At 39.6% G+C, this 20,270-nt stretch overlaps 1 protein-coding gene across 1 annotated transcript; it reads right to left on the bottom strand.

Moving 5' to 3' along the window:
- Positions 1-13,832: 13,832 nt before the first annotated feature.
- On the bottom strand, positions 13,833-17,699 carry LOC306848115 (transcription factor Sox-9-like). Its single transcript, XM_079382474.1, has 3 exons — positions 17,086-17,699; positions 16,269-16,516; positions 13,833-15,391 (listed from the first exon to the last, which is right to left on the bottom strand). The coding sequence occupies exons 1-3, from the start codon at positions 17,472-17,474 to the stop codon at positions 14,742-14,744; spliced, it is 1,287 nt and encodes a 428-aa protein (XP_079238600.1). The 5' UTR covers positions 17,475-17,699; the 3' UTR covers positions 13,833-14,741.
- Positions 17,700-20,270: the final 2,571 nt, after the last annotated feature.

Here is a 20,270-nt window from a genome sequence, read left to right as displayed (position 1 = left end):
AGAAGACAGAGGAATGGTGTGGATATCTCTCGGCTCCACCTCTTCACCCGTCTCGCTCTCTAGTTCTGCACTCCCCGGGCTTAATTAAAAAAATAATTGTCATTTGCATCACAATGGGCTCCATTAGTGAGCTCTTTGCCGTCCGGACTGCTATGAAAATGTAACATCTCTCGGATGAGCTGCAGCGGCGGGAGCCTCTTACATCATTTGTAGGAGAAAATCCAGCCAGAGCAAATCCGCTGGAGAGGGCCTGAGTGCGGGCCGGTGCAGAGGGGCAGGAGGGGACCCCTCACACACCCCCCCTCTTCCTCTCCTCAGCTGTCCCGCTCTACAATAGCCTGAGCATCTTTTGTAGAATTAACGGTTTGTAGGAGCAGCGGAACAATGTATGAGAAGAGAGGAGCACGGGGTTCCCACACACAGCCTCCACATGCCCACACACACACACACTCGACAACACACAGCTGATCCAACCCCCCTCACTGCCAACAATAACACACACACACATAGAGAGAGAGAAAGCACACAGACATTCACTCAACCTGTACACAAACGTACATTATTATACAAAAGTAACTTATATTATTAAGCAGCTTACAAATAAGAAATACAAGTGATTCATATGAATTATTTGTATAATTATACCGTATATATGAAATAATAATGGAGCAACAGTTTAAAAAATATATGTATTTACAAGAGGATCTGCATTTCCATGGGATTAAATAAAAGATTTATGTTATAAGAGACAACAAAACAGCTCCTTTCCTGGTAAAATATGAACTTGATTTTTCAAAAGTCAATGTTTTTGCGACGGCTGATTGTAACTTTTTTAGACAAGCCAAGCCAAACGTAATTTATTTAAGCCATGATAAACTTCATTCCATAAACTAAGTATAATGAACTATGCAAAAAGCATTTGGAATGTCTCCGGCATGTTTTATAATCCCCCCAAAATTAAACATATTTTTACCCCTTATGCATGTTATCACGTCTGTCAAAAATTAGGCTGGCTGTCAGCGGATTGACACATGCTCATGAACATTAATCGCTTCACTGAATACTTTCCGACCAAGAAATAAATAGTTTTTATCATACAATCCACCTGTTTTTAAATCCACATCATTTAAATATCAAGATATGGATGTGCATAATACACTCTCGTATGCTGATAAACAGATTCGTTAACTTGACAGGTGACTTTTATAACATGTAGTTTCTTCTCAGTTGTTTAAGAGATTATTATTCAGATATTGTTTAATTTTCCAATAAAAGAAGCAGATTTTGAGCCATATCGTTTTTTGAAAGAAGTCTTTTATGTTTTTAATAGTGCTGTCAAACGATTAATCGCGATTAATCGCATCTAAAATAAACGTTTTTGTTTACATAATATATGTGTACTGTGTTTATTTATTATGTATATATAAATACAAACACATTCAGTATATATTTTGTAAATATTTACATGTATATTTGCATTACTATATTTTATATTATATATAAATATATTTAATATATTAACATAACATATCTTTCTTAAATATATACATGTATATGTTTGTATTTATATATATATATAATAAATAAACACAGTACACATATATTATGTAAACAGAAACGTTTATTTTGGATGCGATTTAATCGCGATTAATCGTTTGAAAGTACTAATTTTAGCTTTTATAAACAGTAATGTTGTGAAGAGCCATTTTAATAGAAATAAATGTTTAGTAACGTTAGAAATGCATGTACTGTCACTTTTGATAAATTCAATTCAATTAACTTAAAATTGGAATCTTACTGATCCCAAATTTTTGAATGGTAGTATAAGCGGGAAATAATGTATACGCACACTTCCAGTCAAACATTTCTTGATGTTATGGCAGGGATGGTATGTCAGAAGAGAAGGAAAAGCATCAGTCCATCAGTCATGTTTAGCAAGCTGATCTCAGGATGAACCTCATGGTAACACTTATTCACTATTAACTATGACTTTGCTTATTAATAGTTAGTAAGGTAGTTGTTAAGTTTAGGATTAGGGATGTAGAATAAGGCATTAACATGTGATTAATTACTACTAATAAATGGTTAATATTCTAGTAATATGCAACTAGTTAAGAGACCCTAAAATAAAGTGTTACCAACCTCATGAAGCTGCTTGAAGGAGTTCTAAAGTCTAGCATGTAATTAGTGATACTCAATGAGTAGTTCGTTACTGTTTTAGTCAGATATAGCTTACTTCTGGAGACAGTTTTGTTCATAAAATATCACAAAATACGCACACACACACCGAGAGAGTTGGCACATAGTTGCTGTGAGTTTTATAATTGCCAGTAGAGACAGGCGTGGGGTCGGTGGGGGTGAGGCTTATTGTGATGGAGTGGCTGGAGGGGTTTTTGGGGTCTTGATTAATTTGTAGTGTCATATGTGGGAGGGTTCATCGGGACGGGGGTTATGGGAATTCACCAAACCCCAAACACTGTGAGAAACACAGAGGGAAATGCTAATGGAGAAATGAATATTCAGTACTACCTCATCGCTCGCTTTTATTTCCCCCATATCAGGAACTGAACGCATTTTGAAATTACATTAATGGTGTCAAATTGAAGTTTAACCTTCAGCTGGAAATGTTTAATACCGATGATCAGCGGCGCTTTATTTTTGTCATCTCACTTCCTCAAGTAATGTAATTTGCCCTATTAAAATGTTAAATGTAGAAATGATCACACGTCCAGAATTGAACGGCGCTCGTTGATTTGTTTCAGGAATGAAATGGAAAGCAAATGAAGACTTTGGAGGTCTTCAAAGACCAAATGGTCTATGCTGTCCACATCAGGTTTTAGCTCTGTGCTGCAAGTCAGCGCTTGTCACATTAGTGTTTATTTTTATTTCTGTCTAAGAGAACGATTTCAGACAATGTTGAGAACTGCATTAAGTTGTATGTAACCCCGAGCGAGACGAGTTTCCTCTGGGCAGTTTTAGATCTTAATGAAAGTTTGAGAAATGTTTTTTAAGGGTTGCTTCTGAGAGATGAAGGCATGCAGATGAGAAGCAGAGAGCTGGCAGAAGAAGCACAACACTTGTGTGGACAGTCCAGCGGGTCAGTGGCTGCTAGTGTGTGTTTGTGAGCAGCAGACCAGCTGATTTAATTATGAATCCACTCTCTGTGGAGCTCTAAACTTTCCCTCCATTTCCAATCCATACTGAAGCACCGTAGTGGTTTTAAATGTGATCTCCAAACCTCAAATTATTACTCTTGTCCATACTTACGGTTAGGGATTTGAACAAATCCCTGTCAGATATGAATGATAGCTCAAATAATGTGGCTTGCTGACAAAAGGTCTGCTTAACTTTAAGTCATCAGAATTACACCACTCAAATGTTGTCAGAGACGTTTTCTTAAAAGAGTTACTTTGGAGCAGTTAAAAGCTTACCTGAAAAAGTATATATGTGACCCTGGAGCACAAACGCAGTAGCACAGGTATATTTGTAGCAATAGCCAAAAATACATCATATGGGTCAAAATTATCCATTTTTCTTTAATGCCAAAAATCATTAGGATATTAAGTAAATATCATGTTCAATGAAGATATTTCGTAAATTTCCTACTGTAAATATATCAAAGCTTAATAACACAGAGCTAACACAAATAATATTAATTAGACTGAATGGTCTGCATCTGTATGTTTCAGCGCTGCATTTGTTTTCCATTGAGCTTGTTGAAATGCATTCTTTATTAACACTCAAAAACACGATTTGTCTGATCAAACCGGAAGAGTTATCCATTTAATGTTCCCTAGGTAGTCTGCAGATCATGCAGTGCAGTAATGCTGTTTGTGGACGTACTGCGAGGCGGTGATTGTTCTCTCAGCATCTGTAATGGATTACTCATCATTATAAGAGAATATCTATTTCCAGAGCTGCTATGAAATCATAGCCATGCTCTCTGCGCTACTTGGCCTCCAGTGTGTTATTTTGTGCGTAAACAGATTTTGCGGGCCAGTTTTGATGGCCCGTCTGAATCCCTCACTGATCTCAGCACAGACCCAAACCCTGGAGAAGAGCTCGGTCCAACGCTGCCGTCCACACTGTTTTTAATAGTCAGTAATCTTCTGAAGCTGTCTATTAAGACCTGCACAGGTATACCTCACTGCCCTGACCTGTTTTTCTGTTTGTTTCTGGTGTTTTTAGGGTGGTTTCTAGAGCTTTGTGACAGACACATGTCAAAATAACCCGCCCGATATATCTATGACATTCTGACCTCTAGATTTTGCTCAGTTCCCTTTTTAAGGCAAGTCTACTTTTTTCAAATTCAAATGATCTTTATGGCATGACTTGTGCATAATAAGCAATGCGTAAAATAATGATTGTATAACAAAACAAAAATCAGTTAATAAGTAAATTAATGAATACATTTTTTATAAGCAAGAAAATGATTAAGACATAAAATAAACATACTTTTTTCATCCGTTTATCACTCGCCAGTTGGGATGAGTTACACTCAAACCATAAATATGACTGATAGTGATGCTGGCCTTGGCAAACCATGTCGTTGCCTGCTCGTATAGATTTCATTCATTCAAAATCTCAGAGGAGGTTTTGAAAACTCATATTTTCCCACACTTCCCTCCTGAGCTTAAACAAGACACTTAAAGCTCCCCAAAAGAAGCTAACACTTTATTTTGACAGTCTCTACTGACTGTAAGTAACTCATTCTGCTAACCTTAACCTACCAGTCTAATACTAATGAGAGTTAGTTGACATCATTGTTCATTTTGACAGCAAATTTTGATTTAGTTTTAGTCATCTGAATTGTTATTAGTTTTAGTCGACTAAGGCCTGGTTTCACAGACGGGGTTTAGACTAAGCCAGGATTAGGCCATAGTTCAGTTAGGACATTTAAGTAATTTTTATTAACATGCCTTTGAATAAACATTACTGGTGTGCATCTTGAGACAAAACAAAGGCACTGATATATTTTAAGATCAGTCAGTGCAAGTTTATTTCAGTTGAAACAGCTCAGAATTACATTTTAGTCTAGGACTAGGCTTAAGCCTTGTCTGTGAAACCGGGGGTAAATATCATAAGCTTTTAGTTGACTAAATCTACTAAAATGGTGTGGTGTCGTCTGCAAACTTCAGGAGCTTGACAGAGGGGTCTTTAGAGGTGCAGTCGTTGGTGTAGAGGGAGAAGAGCAGTGGGGAGAGTACGCAGCCCTGAGGAGCTCCAGTGCTGATGGTGCGGGTGCTGGATGTGAATTCACCAAGCTTTACTAACTGCTGTCTGTCTGTCAGGAAGCTGTTGATCCACTGGCAGACGGAGGTGGGGACGGAGAGCTGGGTTAGTTTATTCTGAAGGATTTCCGTGATGATGGTGTTAAAAGCTAAATTCAGTCAAGAGTAGTGAGTGATTTTCTGCATGTTTTCTCGCATGCTGTGTGAGATGCACTTTATGTGTGTGTATGCTTCGGTGTCTGCGCTCAGAAAACTTAGTTAGCTTCAATAGGCTATGATACAGTTCAAATGTACACATCTTACCTCTTAACCACGCAGCAGATTCCTTCTGAATGAATCTCTTCCCAAATCTGACATTTTCGTCTCATTTTTATTAGTTGAAGAAAATGTTAATAGATTTTCGTCATATTTTTCGTCATTCAAAACCAGTTTTAGTTCGTTATCGTCTCGTTTTCGTCAGTGAAAAAAATGTCATTGACGAAAATTATTCGTCAACGAAGTTGACGTAGTTTGTAGTCAACAGAATGTCTAAAGCGGACCATCAAAATAAAGTGTAACCTGATTCATGTGACTGTGTCAGTAAAAGACAATCAGTTGAGTGAAATGCTCCACTCTCCCTTGGCAGTGAAGTGGGGTCTGAAACAAATGCAGGCCTTCAGCTGCTGCCAGGCGGGAGTGTTGACTTGCTCATGAGTCCAGGTGCCTTCAGCTAATATGGAAATATGACGGGTGTGATCTATAGCGGCGTGTGTTGGACGGGTGATAAGCAGCACCACCTGTCAGGCTCAGGCCGCTGGGCTAATGCGCCACTCTGAGTGACGATTTACTGTGGGAATGTACACAGACTCATATATATCCAGAGATCACCATCTGGAGAATCTGAAAATACTGTGGCAGACACTGATGTTAGCATTGTTAACATGTCTCTAAAAACTTTAGTCTGCTACAAGCCCTTAGGCAATGGAAGACTGATAGTAGCTTGACCAGCAAAAAACATACTGTAATGCTGTTTGACTGACAGGAGATATACAGCTAAATGAATGTGAATTCATAGAGAACAACACACTAGGTCAAACCGTTAAATCGACATAGACAGGAAGAGGATACTTACATATATCTGATGGATGGGTCCAGCTCAGTACTGGCCAATGAAACCCAATCCATCAGAGCCTGTCAACCGCCAAGCCTTTCCACGGAGATGCAGGTCAAGAGATGTGTCAGGAGCCTCCTACGGCCAGTGATCCTGCTGCACGCTGAAAATCACATTACATTTAGTGCTGCTTTAGAAAAACAAGTGTTTGTTCTACAGATTATGCCTGTTTGTTTCTGTTGCATTGATTTCAATTGAGTGGTTCAAGAGGTGAATGTCAGTCTACTTGAATGCATCAAACTCTTCAAAAATACATTTTCTTCTTATCAAATCATAGTAAAAACTGCATTTTTCTGGTTGGCCAAGCTAATGCTCGTGCATAGTCTGGGGTAAGGACTGTTGCAGCAACCAGGCAATAAATCTGAGTATCTCTTTTAACTAAATGTCGCTTCTTCCATTCATACAGCATTCATGATGTGCGCTGGGACTCGTTTTTCAATAAGTGGCCTGTCTCCTAAACTAAAAGTGTTAGGGTTCGGTTTCACGGCAGTGAAATTTGGTGTAATTTGCAAGGTATTAAAACGTTTGGGAGCAGATGGGTGGAAGGTTCCAGTAGGAAGAACCTTTCTGATCTACTGTTGAATCCTTGCCCGTGTTCCTGGAGATGAGCGCAGTAAAACTGAACAGCAGCTCAGAAAACACTTATTAAGTCAAGATGTACGCTCTGTGTGCTGCCAGAGAAAGTGTTTACTCGTCAGTCAACGGCGTGAGGCATCATCCGTCAATCACCATGACAAATGACGAGTCCAGGAAGCCAGCGGCGGCAATCGCTAGTGAAGGCTGCGGTGGATAAACAAGAAGCCTCATGTGTCGTCACAAGCCGCTAAGCTAAGCTCGTCCAGAGCAGTTTAGATCACGTGTGAAGGGCAAAGGCAATTGTTTCAGTTCCACAGTAGGTGACCACTGCCTCAAACGCAGGAAACCCTCAGATAGAGTCACTTCAGCCAGCTTTACAGTGCATTATTATACCTAGCGTCAGATTTTCACTGGGCCCCATTCGTGAAACAAAAGCAGAACAGATTTTTAGGTGAATGATTCATAAAACCAGCAATTTATGCAATAATGGTTACGTAATAATAGTACTTAAGAATGGTTTCACAAATAATTTGCTCAAGATTTCTACAGAAATTAGACTAGGGAACACATAATCGCTGTTAACTAATAGTTTTCCCTCTGTAAACTCCTAATGTGCTGCTTATTAATAGTAAGTATGGTAGTTATGGTAGGGTTAAAGGATCTAGAATATGATATTGCATTAATATGTGCTTTGTAAGTACTAATAAACAGCCAATATTCTAGTAATATGCATGCTAATAAGCAACTAGCTAATAGTGGGAATTGGTGCCTAAATTAAAGTGTTACAGAAATTTGACCATTTATGTAGGTTTGTGTTGTGACAATGTGCTTGTGTTCATGAATTGAGGATCTACAAAGCAACTCTTAATGGTATGATTTTTATATTGTGAGAAGTGTTAAACTGAAAGGGCTTTCTCAAAGCACGGTGTCAAGGCTGCGCAGAACTGAAACTCAAGATCCTTCTACTTACTCGAGGTTTTGAACTGCTGCTCTTGTTGGAATGAATCAGCACTTTATAACCTGGTCTGGAGCCTGTATTTTCCCTCACATTCCCAGGAGGAAATCTTCATATCTGTACTTTTCAAATGTCATGTGCATTGGAATCGGGTCTGAGTATTTCCCATGGGCTGCTTTCACTGGAAGCAAAGCAGACTTTCCCTTTAGCACTGACCTAATCCATTGTTACGTGACTTTTAAAGGTTAATGTTTTGGGAAGGGTAAGTTGGTGTCTGGGAAACAGTGTTGGGGGTAATGCGTTACTACAAGTAGCGTGAATTATGTAATCAGATTACTTTTTTAATTTGAAGGTCCAATTCTCACTATTAATCAATAAACTCCTAATTTGCTGTAAGGTAGTTGTTTAGGGATGTAGAATATGGTCATGCAGAATATGTGCTTTATAAGCACTGATATACAGCCAATATTTTAATAATAGGCATGCTAATAAACAACTAGTTAATAGTGCGAATTGCTCCCTAAACTAAAGTGTTACCCTTTTTTCAAGTACCTAGTAAAGTAGTGCATTACTTTTAAATTTAGAACAAAATATCGGAGTTACTTTTTCAAATATGTTGCACCAGTTACTTTCAACTTTTATCCCATTTATTCACTGAAGATTTTGTTATTAAGCATAAATGCATTAAGGCCATTGCACACATGCGTCGTTTCGTTTTTTTTTTCATATCAAAATGCTTACTACGGATGCGAAAACGCAGAAAATCAAACTTTTTTTTTTTGACAGACGAACGTTTCGCATTGTGTAAATGTGATTGACACAACGTGAGGTCGTATTTATTTTTAAACGTGCGAAAAATTGGGACGAGAATTTCGGACGCAAAGACCTTTACTTTCCATAAACAGTAACAAAGTAACTCAGTTACTTTTTTATGGAGTAACGCAATATTGTGTTACTTTTAAAAGTAACTTTCCCCAACATTGCTGAGAATGGCATGCCCGAGCTTTTCAAAGTCTTTGTGGACGAAGAGAATGAGGGGAAAAGGCATTGAGCGCGCGTCGTCTGAGAGCTGAGCTCTCGGGGCCGTGGTCTTTGTGCGGCAGCGGCGCACGCCTGGGGAGAGAGGGGAAATGTGTTTGACATACGCTCTGCACACACTGCCGGGGAGGCAGCAACAGCAGGATACGATTAATGACCGCAGAATAAGATTGCTACAATATGGCCTCCCTCGCCCCTGCCTCCCTTTCTGTTGGGCTGTCATATTTCACAGCCATTCGTGGGTTTTTGTTTTCTTCTTTCATGGCTCCCCCTCTCTCTTTTTATTTCTCAGTCAGCGTCATTGATATGCAGCAGTGTGTTCCTGGAGTAGACTCTGTTCTCATGGCTAGCCTTTAAAACAGCTTGGCGCTGACTCACGGGTCCAGAACTCTTGTAAACATTCAGGTAATGTTTCGGAGCGCTTTGAAATACGAGTTTTACTATCGCAGACGTTGCACGTATGACACAATGAGGAAACGTTTGGAGTGTTCTAATGTTAGACAAGAAACCAGTGCATAACAAGTGGATTTCTGAGCTGCCTTGCCTCTGTTTTTGCTTATTGGCCGTTCCCTTGCTGACAGTGGCTGAAAAGGGAAGTGACAGCTTGTTTGTTTAGCTTGCCCTCGATGTCACAGTCCTGATGGTGTTGCGAGGCGAGCCTCGATAACCCAAAACCAGGTTTTAGCATGCTGATTTGTAGTACAACAAATAAAAGATGGTTTTAAAGACATCTGCGAGGGTTGGGGGCAGAAATCTGGCAGCCAAATGTTGGCGGTTCCAGTGGTGATTAAGGGTGAAACTTGGAGCCGTCCTAAACAGTAGGTCTGGGCTTCAGAAAGTGGATATCTCTGCGCATGAGCGCGTCTGTAGCCCGAGCAGCGCGGTTTGTGTTTGTTGACACGTTGAGGAGAGAATTTCAGTGTTTTCGCACCGGTCATCAATCAGGAGCAGGCCTGATTTTTCCCAGAGTCAGAAACACTCTGGAGGTACAGCTGCGTATGCAACCACCAACATTATCATCATGCTAACTATGCTTCTCGCCTCTCACTCAGTTGTTATCTCTACAAGTTCCTGTTTGGAGCTATTTAGATATGTTCAGGTTAATAAGTCGTGTGCTTATTTTTAAAGTGAACCTGACGAAAACAATGTCTGGGTCATATTTCATTCCAAAGTAAGACGAAAAATGCAAGGATTATAGTCATGTTTTTAGTGGTAAAATTTAGTTTTGAAATGACATTATTGCATATGTACTGGTAAAATATACCAATAAAAGAGCCTTTTATTTACAGAAGGGTGCTTTTATACTCAATAGTTTGCCCTAAAATAGTTTTTAGGAATTGGTTCTGTATAGAAACCCTGTTAATCATTTCTCTAAGAGTGCTTTGAATGTTTGTCTGCTCATTTCTTATCAAAACGCTCATTGATTTAATGTATTTTAATGTTTGTTCAGGGTTCGCTCTCATTCTCTGTGGACTGCTGGAATTTCACAGGAGAGCAGCAGAAATTCAGAGGAGAGGGTGAGACAGACAGGAAGTGAGAAGACGCATCCAGCTGCTGGCTTTCTCCAGATACTCCTCTGCTGCTCTCTGGTTTGGACAGATGTATGTGTTGCACATATGGCGCTGCTCGTATCTGTCCGTGCCGTGCTCACACCTGTTCCACACAGCTGCCCCGCAAAGCTCTCCATTCGCTGAACACAGCTGCAGTGCATTCTGGGATCAGCCAGCAGAGCACAACTGTCTCCCGAGTAAAAGCCTTCAGGCTAACAGTGTCTAGAAACTAAACTGTGTGTGCACGTGTTATTCCCCATGGCGGTTTCTTCAAGGTAAATGTGTTAGTTTGTGCCAGGAGTACACTGAATACACAATAAATTCCCACACAAATCATGCATAGTTTTAGTTCCAGGTTATGCAGGTCTGTGTAGATCCCTTGTGAAAAAAGAATGTGCACTTTATAGAAGTATTTAAAGATAAAGGAGTAAAAAGACACTTTTATGAAGTTTTAAGAAATAATTTTTATTTTAAAATGACCTTTTAAATCAAGTTGTAGAGCAGGAATTATACTTATTTTGATATGTTGAATAACACACTGAAGCTCGTATTAAATACTTGATTGGTGTATTATTTATTGCATTTAAATGTAATATGTTTTAACAGAAAAATGGGTTTATTTTAAGGTGTTCTTGTTACAGTGTAATTATTACGGAAGCGTATTGCATTCACTTGAGGAAAAAAAATCTACTCTGTTTTTCTGAATTAACGAGTTAATTATCTCAGAATTACGAGATAATTTTTCATGAAAAAAAAGTTTTTGCTGTTTTTTTCTTTAAAATTTTTGCTCTGTTTTTCTGAATTAATGACTTAATTATCTCAGAATTACAAGATAATTTTTCATTAAAAAAGGTTTTTGCTCTGTTTTTCTGAATTAACGAGTTAATTATCTCAGAATTACAAGATAATTTTTCATGAAAAAAAGTTTTTGCTCTGTTTTTCTGAATTAATGACTTAATTATCTCAGAATTACGAGATAAACTTTTTTTTTCTTTAAAAATTTTGCTGTTTTTCTGAATTAACGAGTTAATTATCCCAGAATTACGAGATAATTTTTCATGAAAAAAAGTTTTTGCTCTGTTTTTCTGAATTAACGAGTTAATTATCCCAGAATTACGAGATAATTTTTCATGAAAAAAAGTTTTTGCTCTGTTTTTCTGAATTAATGACTTAATTATCTCAGAATTACGAGATAATTTTTCATGAAAAAAGATTTTGCTCTGTTTTTCTGAATTAATGACTTAATTATCTCAGAATTACAAGATAATTTTTCATTAAAAAAAGTTTTTGCTCTGTTTTTCTGAATTAACGAGTTATCTCAGAATTACGAGATCATTTTTCATTAAAACAAGTTTTTGCTCTGTTTTTCTGAATTAATGACTTAATTATCTCAGAATTACGAGATCATTTTTCATGAAAAAAAGAGTTAAAAGCTACATGTACTTACTATATGATTAGGGTTATGTGCATGTAATCATGCATAATTTATTGGTTATTATAATGGCAAGTGTGTAACAAGAACACCTTAAAATAAAGTATTAGCGATTTTACTTTACCATAAATGCTCGTCAGTGCATTCGACAGAAACATTACATTCAGTTCAGACTTAAGTATACTGTTTTTAAAGTATATTATTTAAAAGACCGTGTGTGCATCATTTTTTACATCTGGTCTATAATATCTCGCCTCTCACACAATAGTAGCTTGATAAGAAATGTTGAAGCGTGTTGATGTCCTCCGGAGCGACTGGACGCGAGTAAGCGTGTTTCAGCAGCGTGTCGGATCACACATGCTGTCCTCGGAGCAGGAGGAAGAGAGGGACCACGGGGTGTGAAACCAAACCCCAAACAAAACAGCCAGCGCTTTTACACACACACACAGAGCATCTGGAGTCACCCGTGACACAAACTGTTTTTCCATAGTTTTTATAGTAAGACATCGCTAATAAAAAGGAAAACACACGCACACAATCTAAACAAATGGCTGGAGAATGCAGGACATATTGAGACTATTGCATTGTAAAAGTGTGTAATATTCAGTCTATTGGAAAATATGTACAGCAGATCCTATCTGGCCTGAGGCTGTATGACACAGATGCTTTACTCGCTCGTGACTGGGAGAAATCACAGCAGCTTTAGTCCCACCGTCCAGTTAAAAAGAGCCAGTGGCCTGTTCAGTTACTCTAGAAGTTGCAAACCAGTTTTCAGTGATTTGAGAGCTTTTCAGTGTTTTCCCCAGATTGGAGCTGCATGCTGCTGATTCATTATGGCACTTACTGTATCTTATCAGTGTTTACATTGTATGTTTTTATTGCATTTTTTCTTGTTGAGCTCATAACAATAAAGTCTTGAATCTTGAATGACTAGAACAAGCTGTCTGGGAGTGACAAATACTGGAAATACTCTTTCCTCCTGCCCTGTTTTATTGTCAAGTCTGATCACTTGGATAAGGAATTAGTTCACCCAAAAATGAAGATTTGCTGAAAATGTCCTCAAACGCAAACTCTGTCTACATCTGGGATGGTCTGTTTCTTCAGAGAAATGGAGAAATGTGTCATTCCATCACTTGCTGCTCTGCAGTGAATGGGTGCCGTCAAGAATGAGAGTTCAAACAGTTGATAAAAACATCATAATAATCCACCGGTAAGCGTAAAGCTGAATGCATGTAAGAAAAAAGTGTTCGGTCTGAATCAGGAGAGAAATCTGCACAGATCAAACACCGTTTACAAGCCAAAACAGATATATGTGTGGATTTTAATGTGAGAGACTGGAGACTTTTTCCTTGGAGGACGTGTTATTATGGACTCACAAACTTACAAACACGCAGGTTTTGTCTTCTCCAGATGTTAACTGGTGGTGTGGATTACTTGTTATCAGCTGTTTGGACTCTCATTCTGACGGCACCCATTCACATCCATTGGTGAACAAGTGATGCAATGCTACATTTCTCCAAATCTGATGAAGATACAAACTCATCTACATCTTGGATGGCCTGAGGATGAGCACATGTTCATTTTGGCGTAAACTAATCCTTTAAGCAATGATAATATCCCGAATGATCATATATTTACTGTACTGAAGCAAAAAAAGTCATCAATTATTCAGTTATAATTTATGTCTTATTTACTTTTAAAATGTATGAACTTCCTAAATGCTTGTTTCTGAGGTACAAATATAAAACGATTCACCTCTAGTTTATAGTTTGATTTGGACAAATATGTTATTAATATTTGAATTCATTGCATGAATACTGAATTATTTTTTGTTTAATGCTGGATCAATAAATTAAAGAGCTATAATAATGTGTTAATGTTATGCACTTCTCACAAAAAGTCATTTTCAATATCTTTCTTTTTATTGCAAACAATACGATACAAAAGATAAGCTTCTTTTAAGACGGTGGCATGTTTTACAGTTTTTCTTTATGAAATAAAAAACAAGAGAAAAGAAATAAATGCTGGTGTGTTTTTGTAGAGATGTAGCAGAAGTCAACATGTTTGAGAAGGAAAAAAAAACACAAGTTCCAGTTGTTTCTATTGAAGGCTTGATCAAGTTTCACGATTAGAAGTCAACTAGATTACCAAAAGAACATTTTAAATGGAAACATTAACAAACGATAAATAAACGAGATGGTTAAAGTTTGCACTACAATTAAATCGTAATCGTCTCCGGAAACGTTTCATCACAAATTAGTCATACGAAGCCCAAGTAGATGATAAAATGCAAATAGTATTACTTTCAAGTCAAATGAATGCTAATGAATAAATTAAAGAGGTTAAGACTGGAGGAATGACCAATGGCGAGCTGCGGAGGAGCCTCAGGTCAAAGGGACTTCCCGTTCCTCCTCCAGCAGCGAGATCTCTATAGGCACAGATGGACTCTAGAGGCAGTTTTCACAGAAACGAGAGATATGGCAACGCTTAGGCACGGACTCTAGAAGCAGTCGACTGTACATCTGACGATTCAACAAGTTGTAAGAAACCCCCACAAATATACACAGAGGAAAATATCAGGCAAAGGAGTCTTTACAAAAATATCATCAGACAGCTGTGCACGAATCCCCCGACACAACTGAGAAAAACACACACATACACAGTACATACTAAAATAATTATCTGGAATCTGTCCTCACAGAGGATTCTCTTGTCTCATTATATCTAGAAAAATATAATCACAACTCCGAGCGGTTTTACAAAAGGCACAGTCGGGAGCCATTCCCTCAGTTTGAGTTCGTTTAGTCCCTCAGGGCCTGGACAGCTGGGTGTAGACGGGCTGCTGCTCCCAGTGCTGCGGACTGTGTGCCTGCGGCAGCGTGTCGGCGATCGGGGTGTACATGGGCCGCTGGTAGCTGAAGGCGGGGTACTGGCTGTAGTAGGAGCCGGCGGGGCTCTGGTGCTCGGCGTAGTCGTAGTGCGTGCGGCCGATGGCGGGGTATGAGCTGGCGCCACTGCTGTAGTGCTGCAGGTTGAAGGAGCCGTAGGCCACGTGCTGTGGAGAGCCCTGCTGCTGCTCGCTGTAGTGACTGGGGCTCAGCTGCTCCGTCTTGATCTGCGTCCGCTGCTGGCCTTGGCTCTGCTCGCCGCCGCTGGCCATCGAGTGCTGTTTGGACACCCAGGCGCCCCCGGGCTGACCGCCTAGGCCGAACCCGGCGGGGTACGCCTGCGTGCCGTTGCTGACCCCCGGGTGTCCGTGAGGAGGCAGGTACTGGTCGAACTCGTTGACGTCGAACGGCTCCATGTTGGAGATGACGTCACTGCTCAGCTCGCCGATGTCCACGGCACCAAAGTCAATGCCCTCCTGCAGCGGACGCCCCTCGCGCTTCAGATCCACTTTGCTGGATGGCAGGTCCGTTTTGGGGGTTGTGGGAGGAGTTGGGGGACCCTGGGACTGACCTGGAGATAAGAATGAAAGCACATTGAACTAAACATGAGCAAAACAGAATAGTGTGTTATTATCGTTCTCACAGTAATAATTGAATTTACCCCCACAAGCGAATTGAACCTCAAGATTATGCTTTGATTATGTTAGACATCCCCCACTGATTTTGCTTTGTTATGTTTTGTTGGGGTTGTTATGGTTGTATTGTTTGGTGTCCTTTGCACTCTTTTAGGTTAATATATTATGTTAGATATTTTTATATTTTTAATTTTCGTCCAAATTTTTCGCACTAAAAACTTGAATTTTTTTTTGTTGATCAGAATCGATTTTCTGCGTTTTCACATCCGTAGCAGGCATTTTGATAGGAAAGGATGACGAATACGAAAAAAAAAAACAAATACGAAAATTTCGGATTAAGGGGCGGTCACACTGCACTTGTTTTCGTTCCACTGACTTCTATTCATGCATCAGACTGGAAACGCATGCTTGTGCGAAAAGTTTCGCTGCATTTCAAGCTTGGTGAACTCTGACCTGACCAACAGCAGATCGATACGTCACAGCATGACCTCCTATCTGAATTAAAAGAACATACATGTATAATGCAGCACTGCAAGAAAGTGTAGTAGATTGTATGTTTTTACGCTTTTGATGAATTATTATTTGTTATGTGTTGAATTTAAGGTTTTGAAAAGACGCAGCACAGTGTGACGTCATAAACTATTTCACATGCTCAAAGTCTAGTGTGACCGCGGCCTAATAAAGATACGCAGCAATGCCAGATAAGATTTACGAGTTTCTCCGCAGGCTCCAAACGAGGCATTACATAAGGAGCTGCAGCTAGATGTTGTAGATGTTGGATTAGCATGCCGTTTCTGCTTGAGAGTCAAGTACCTGAGTGGTCTCCCGGAGAGTGCACTTCGCCCATGCTGGACGCGGGGGAGTCGGCCTGCTGCAGGGCTTTGAAGATGGCATTGGGGGAGATGTGGGTCTGCTCGCCATCCTCGCTCTCGCTCTGGCCGTTCTTCACCGATTTTCTCCGTCTGGGCTGGTACTTGTAGTCGGGGTGGTCTTTCTTGTGCTGCACCCTCAGGCGCTCGGCCTCCTCCACAAACGGACGCTTCTCTCCTTCGTTCAGTAACCTACAAATATCCACCAGAAATAACCAATGCTCAGATTACTTCCTTTGTATTCTTCAATTAACTATACACAAACTTGAAAAAAGGTACAAATATTTTTTTAAAATATCTAATGATTATTATTTTCTAAAGTAAGCCAGAGAATCTACCACGAGAAATAATCAATACTCCATTAATTTCTTTATCTTGTTCAATTAATATTAAAAAACTAACTAAATAGGTTCTGATATACATTACCCCCCCCCCCCCCCCCCCCCATACTATCTTTCTTAAGTAAACCCAAAAAATAATAAAGTAATCTACATCAACATATTTTCTTAAAACTGAAGGTTTTTACCAGCTACACAACTTTTTCGCTTAAGTGCATGTGAAGTAAGAGTTATTTTACTACTTGAAATATGCTTACTTCACATGCACTTCAGCATATACCCAAATAGTATTGTTTTATAACCGTTGCATATTAATGCTATAAATCTATGCAATGCAATATTACTACACAACGTTTCCCCAAATTTGCTAAATTGGCTGCACAAAACGAAACTAAGTAAAAGAGTGCTCTCTCTCTCTCTCACCGCCAGAGTTTTCCGAGGGTCTTGCTGAGCTCGGCGTTGTGCAGGTGTGGATACTGATCCGCCAGCTTCCTGCGCGCGGCTTGAGCCCAAACCATGAAGGCGTTCATGGGTCTCTTGACGTGCGGCTTGCTCTTGCTGGAGCCGTTCACTCGCACAGGCATGGGCACCAGGGTCCAGTCGTAGCCCTTCAGCACCTGGGACACCGCGTCCCTGATGCACACGGGGAACTTGTCTCCCTCCTCGTCCTTCTTGAAGTCTGCGAGGCGGCTGCTCTCGCTGTCCGAGCCCGATCCGGACGCGGAGTCCTCGGACATGCTCGGGCTGGGCGCGTCGGAGAGACTCTTGTCCTGCTCGGCGCTCATCTTCAGGCAGGAGTCGAAGAGATTCATGCAGAAGAGCGAGTGTTGCGCGTCTGTAAAATCCTAATGCGGGAGTTCAGAGCGGTGCGTAAAAGTGTCCAAAGTCCCTCAGAGCTGCTCAGATCAGGTGAGTAAAGTCGCACGGCGCCACATATATATCACTGAGACGAGGACAAATCCTGACTGACTGACTGACTGAGTGTGTTTGGAGATGTGGAGAGGTTCTGCTCTCTCTCTCCAAATCACATCACTTATATACGGATGAAAAGGAGAGGAGGAGCAGAACCCGATCTCTCTCTCTCTCTCTCTCTCTCTCTCTCTCTCTCTCAGGCTCAGACTAACCAAACACACCAAAACTAAGAAAAAACATTATATAATAAAAAATATACATTATATAAAATGATGAGAAAAGCCTTTTAAAATGTTCTTCTAATATGAGCAGTGTTCTCAGGCTCCTATGTTTATGTATTTCACTTTAATGCCACAACTCTTCAAATCTACAGCAATCTGCTGCTCACCTGGTTTCTTGTGTATTTAGAGGACACTAGAAACATAAAGTCAAAATGAAACATGAAATAAAATAAGTCACACCAGCGAATAGCAAACTGCTCACTATAATGTATGTGGTAAACTCTTGATGTGTGGCTGTTTCTGTACTTCTGTCTCAAGTATGTGTGTGTGTGTGTGTGTGTGTGAGTGTGTGTGTGAGACCGATAGGGGGCGACATGAGTTCAGAGACTCACTCACCACTGCTTTATCCCTTTCTTTTTCTCATGACCACAAATTAGTATTTTGTACGTTTCTGTAAATAATGATGCAACTGTTCAATGTTTTTTTTTTTATATTGACTTTAGAATTTTAGATATTAATATATATGTATTAGAATAAAAATGTGCGATGCATTGTATTTAAATCTCTCAGTACTAAAAATCAATACTTTTATAACAACAGTTTTTTATAGATTTGTATACTGCATCCCAAACTTAGCTTTCCTCAGAATCTGACCAAAAACTCTCTTTTTTTATTTGCATTTGCATATTTTTGTTTGTTATCGCCATTGTTTTAATATCTCATTGCCTATTGCTTATGTATATTTTAGCCTTATATTTCAGTGGAATTTTGTGACGCTTTTAAAGAAAACTGTATATTCATGAGCTATCAAACTGTTTACTCATTATACTCACAGTTTAAAAATCCTGAGAGCATATCAATAGTTAAAAAAACACTGATAGTGGGGTAAAATGCTCCGTTACTCAGTCTCCCTGTGTTTATTTGTGCAAGTAATGTTGTGGAAATGTAATTTTGGGCAGAACGTGGTCTACACATGTGTTCCTCATGAGCTACCTGAAATATCATGTTTAATAGATCACAGATGTGCGTCTGCCCTCCCTCTGTATCGCCAAATTACCACAATTACCTCCACGCTTTTACACCACTTTTTACATCATGATATTATATGGCCAAACCACCAGCTCTACTGTTCAAAAGCTTGTCAGTAAGAGCTTTTCATGCTTTTGAAATGCATTTATTTGCTTACGGTCCAAAATAGCTGCTTTCTATGTGAATATCTGTTCAACTCTAATTTATTCCAGTAAATGTAGTTTGACCAGTACATGTAGTTAATTAAAATTACTCAGTACTTATATTTAGAATTACACTGTAACAAGCACACCTTTAGATACAGTCTATCTATCTATCTATCTGTACAGTGTGGTATCAGCCGGTGGTCTGCAGGAACTGATACAGCACGTCCCTCCTTCTTCTGCATGCGCTGTAACGCTGGGAAACTTCTCAGCTTGATTTCGAGCCCCAGTGTTAAAAACTGGGAGACAAACAGTGAAAGTCAACTGCTAAATCATGTCCCTCGCTCGCAGATTCTGTGGCTGTCAGCTGAGGGCCTCGCTCGCTCTGTCTGCGTGTGTGTGTGTGTGTGTGTGTGTGTGTGTGTGTGTGTGTGAAGTACGGCGTTCATGCTTGTGTTGTTCCTCCCTGTACTTTCAAACGCGGTGTTTGTGGACAACCCTAAGTGATGTTATCACACATGGCTTCTCCTCAAAGCACAGCATTGCCTGGATCATGACAGCGTTAGATGTTTCATTCAGTGCCGTAATTATAGACATATAGGATACAATATACAGAATCCAGTGATTAGCATAGAACCAATTCAACAGTTGAGCAGCTCTTATGTTATGTGACAATCTAGCATTCTGGCATTGTGGTATACAAAGTCAAACGCTTTTAAATAAGTCATATGTAGGCATTTACTGAGTTTAATCCTCCATGTCCTGCAGATTCTTTATCATTTGCATATTTCAACCCTTTCCAGCAGTGACTGTATGATTTTGAGAGGACAATTGAGGGACTGAAACAACTATTTAAAAAAGGTTCAAACATTCACTGATGCTCCAGAAGGAAACACGATGCGTTAAGAGCCGGGGGGGTGAAAACTTTTGAATTTGAAGATCAAGGTATATTGTACTCAATTTGTCTTCCGGGAAACATGCAAGTATCTTCTGTTGCTTCCGAAGGGCAGTACTAAATGCATTTGTTATTTTTATTTCTACAAAATAAGAAACATTTGGACATCTTCATCCTGTTCAAAAGTTTTCACCCCCCCCGGCTCTTCATGCATTGTGTTTCCTTCTGGAGCATCAGTGAAGGCGCTGATTTTCACAACACTAAAAACAAATAAAAGCAAAACTACACTGATGCACATTCTTACTCTAGAGTTGAAAAACTGCTGATTTTTTTTTGTGTTGCTCCAGTCAAAGTGACTTCCTCGTAAATATGAAGTTCCCAGGAGGACTTGAACGCACCATTACTATT

Source organism: Barbus barbus (genome assembly GCF_936440315.1).
Source record: "Barbus barbus genome assembly, chromosome: 3".
In the NCBI taxonomy this organism is placed as follows: domain Eukaryota; kingdom Metazoa; phylum Chordata; class Actinopteri; order Cypriniformes; family Cyprinidae; genus Barbus; species Barbus barbus.
This window is presented reverse-complemented; position numbering and strand designations above follow the sequence as displayed.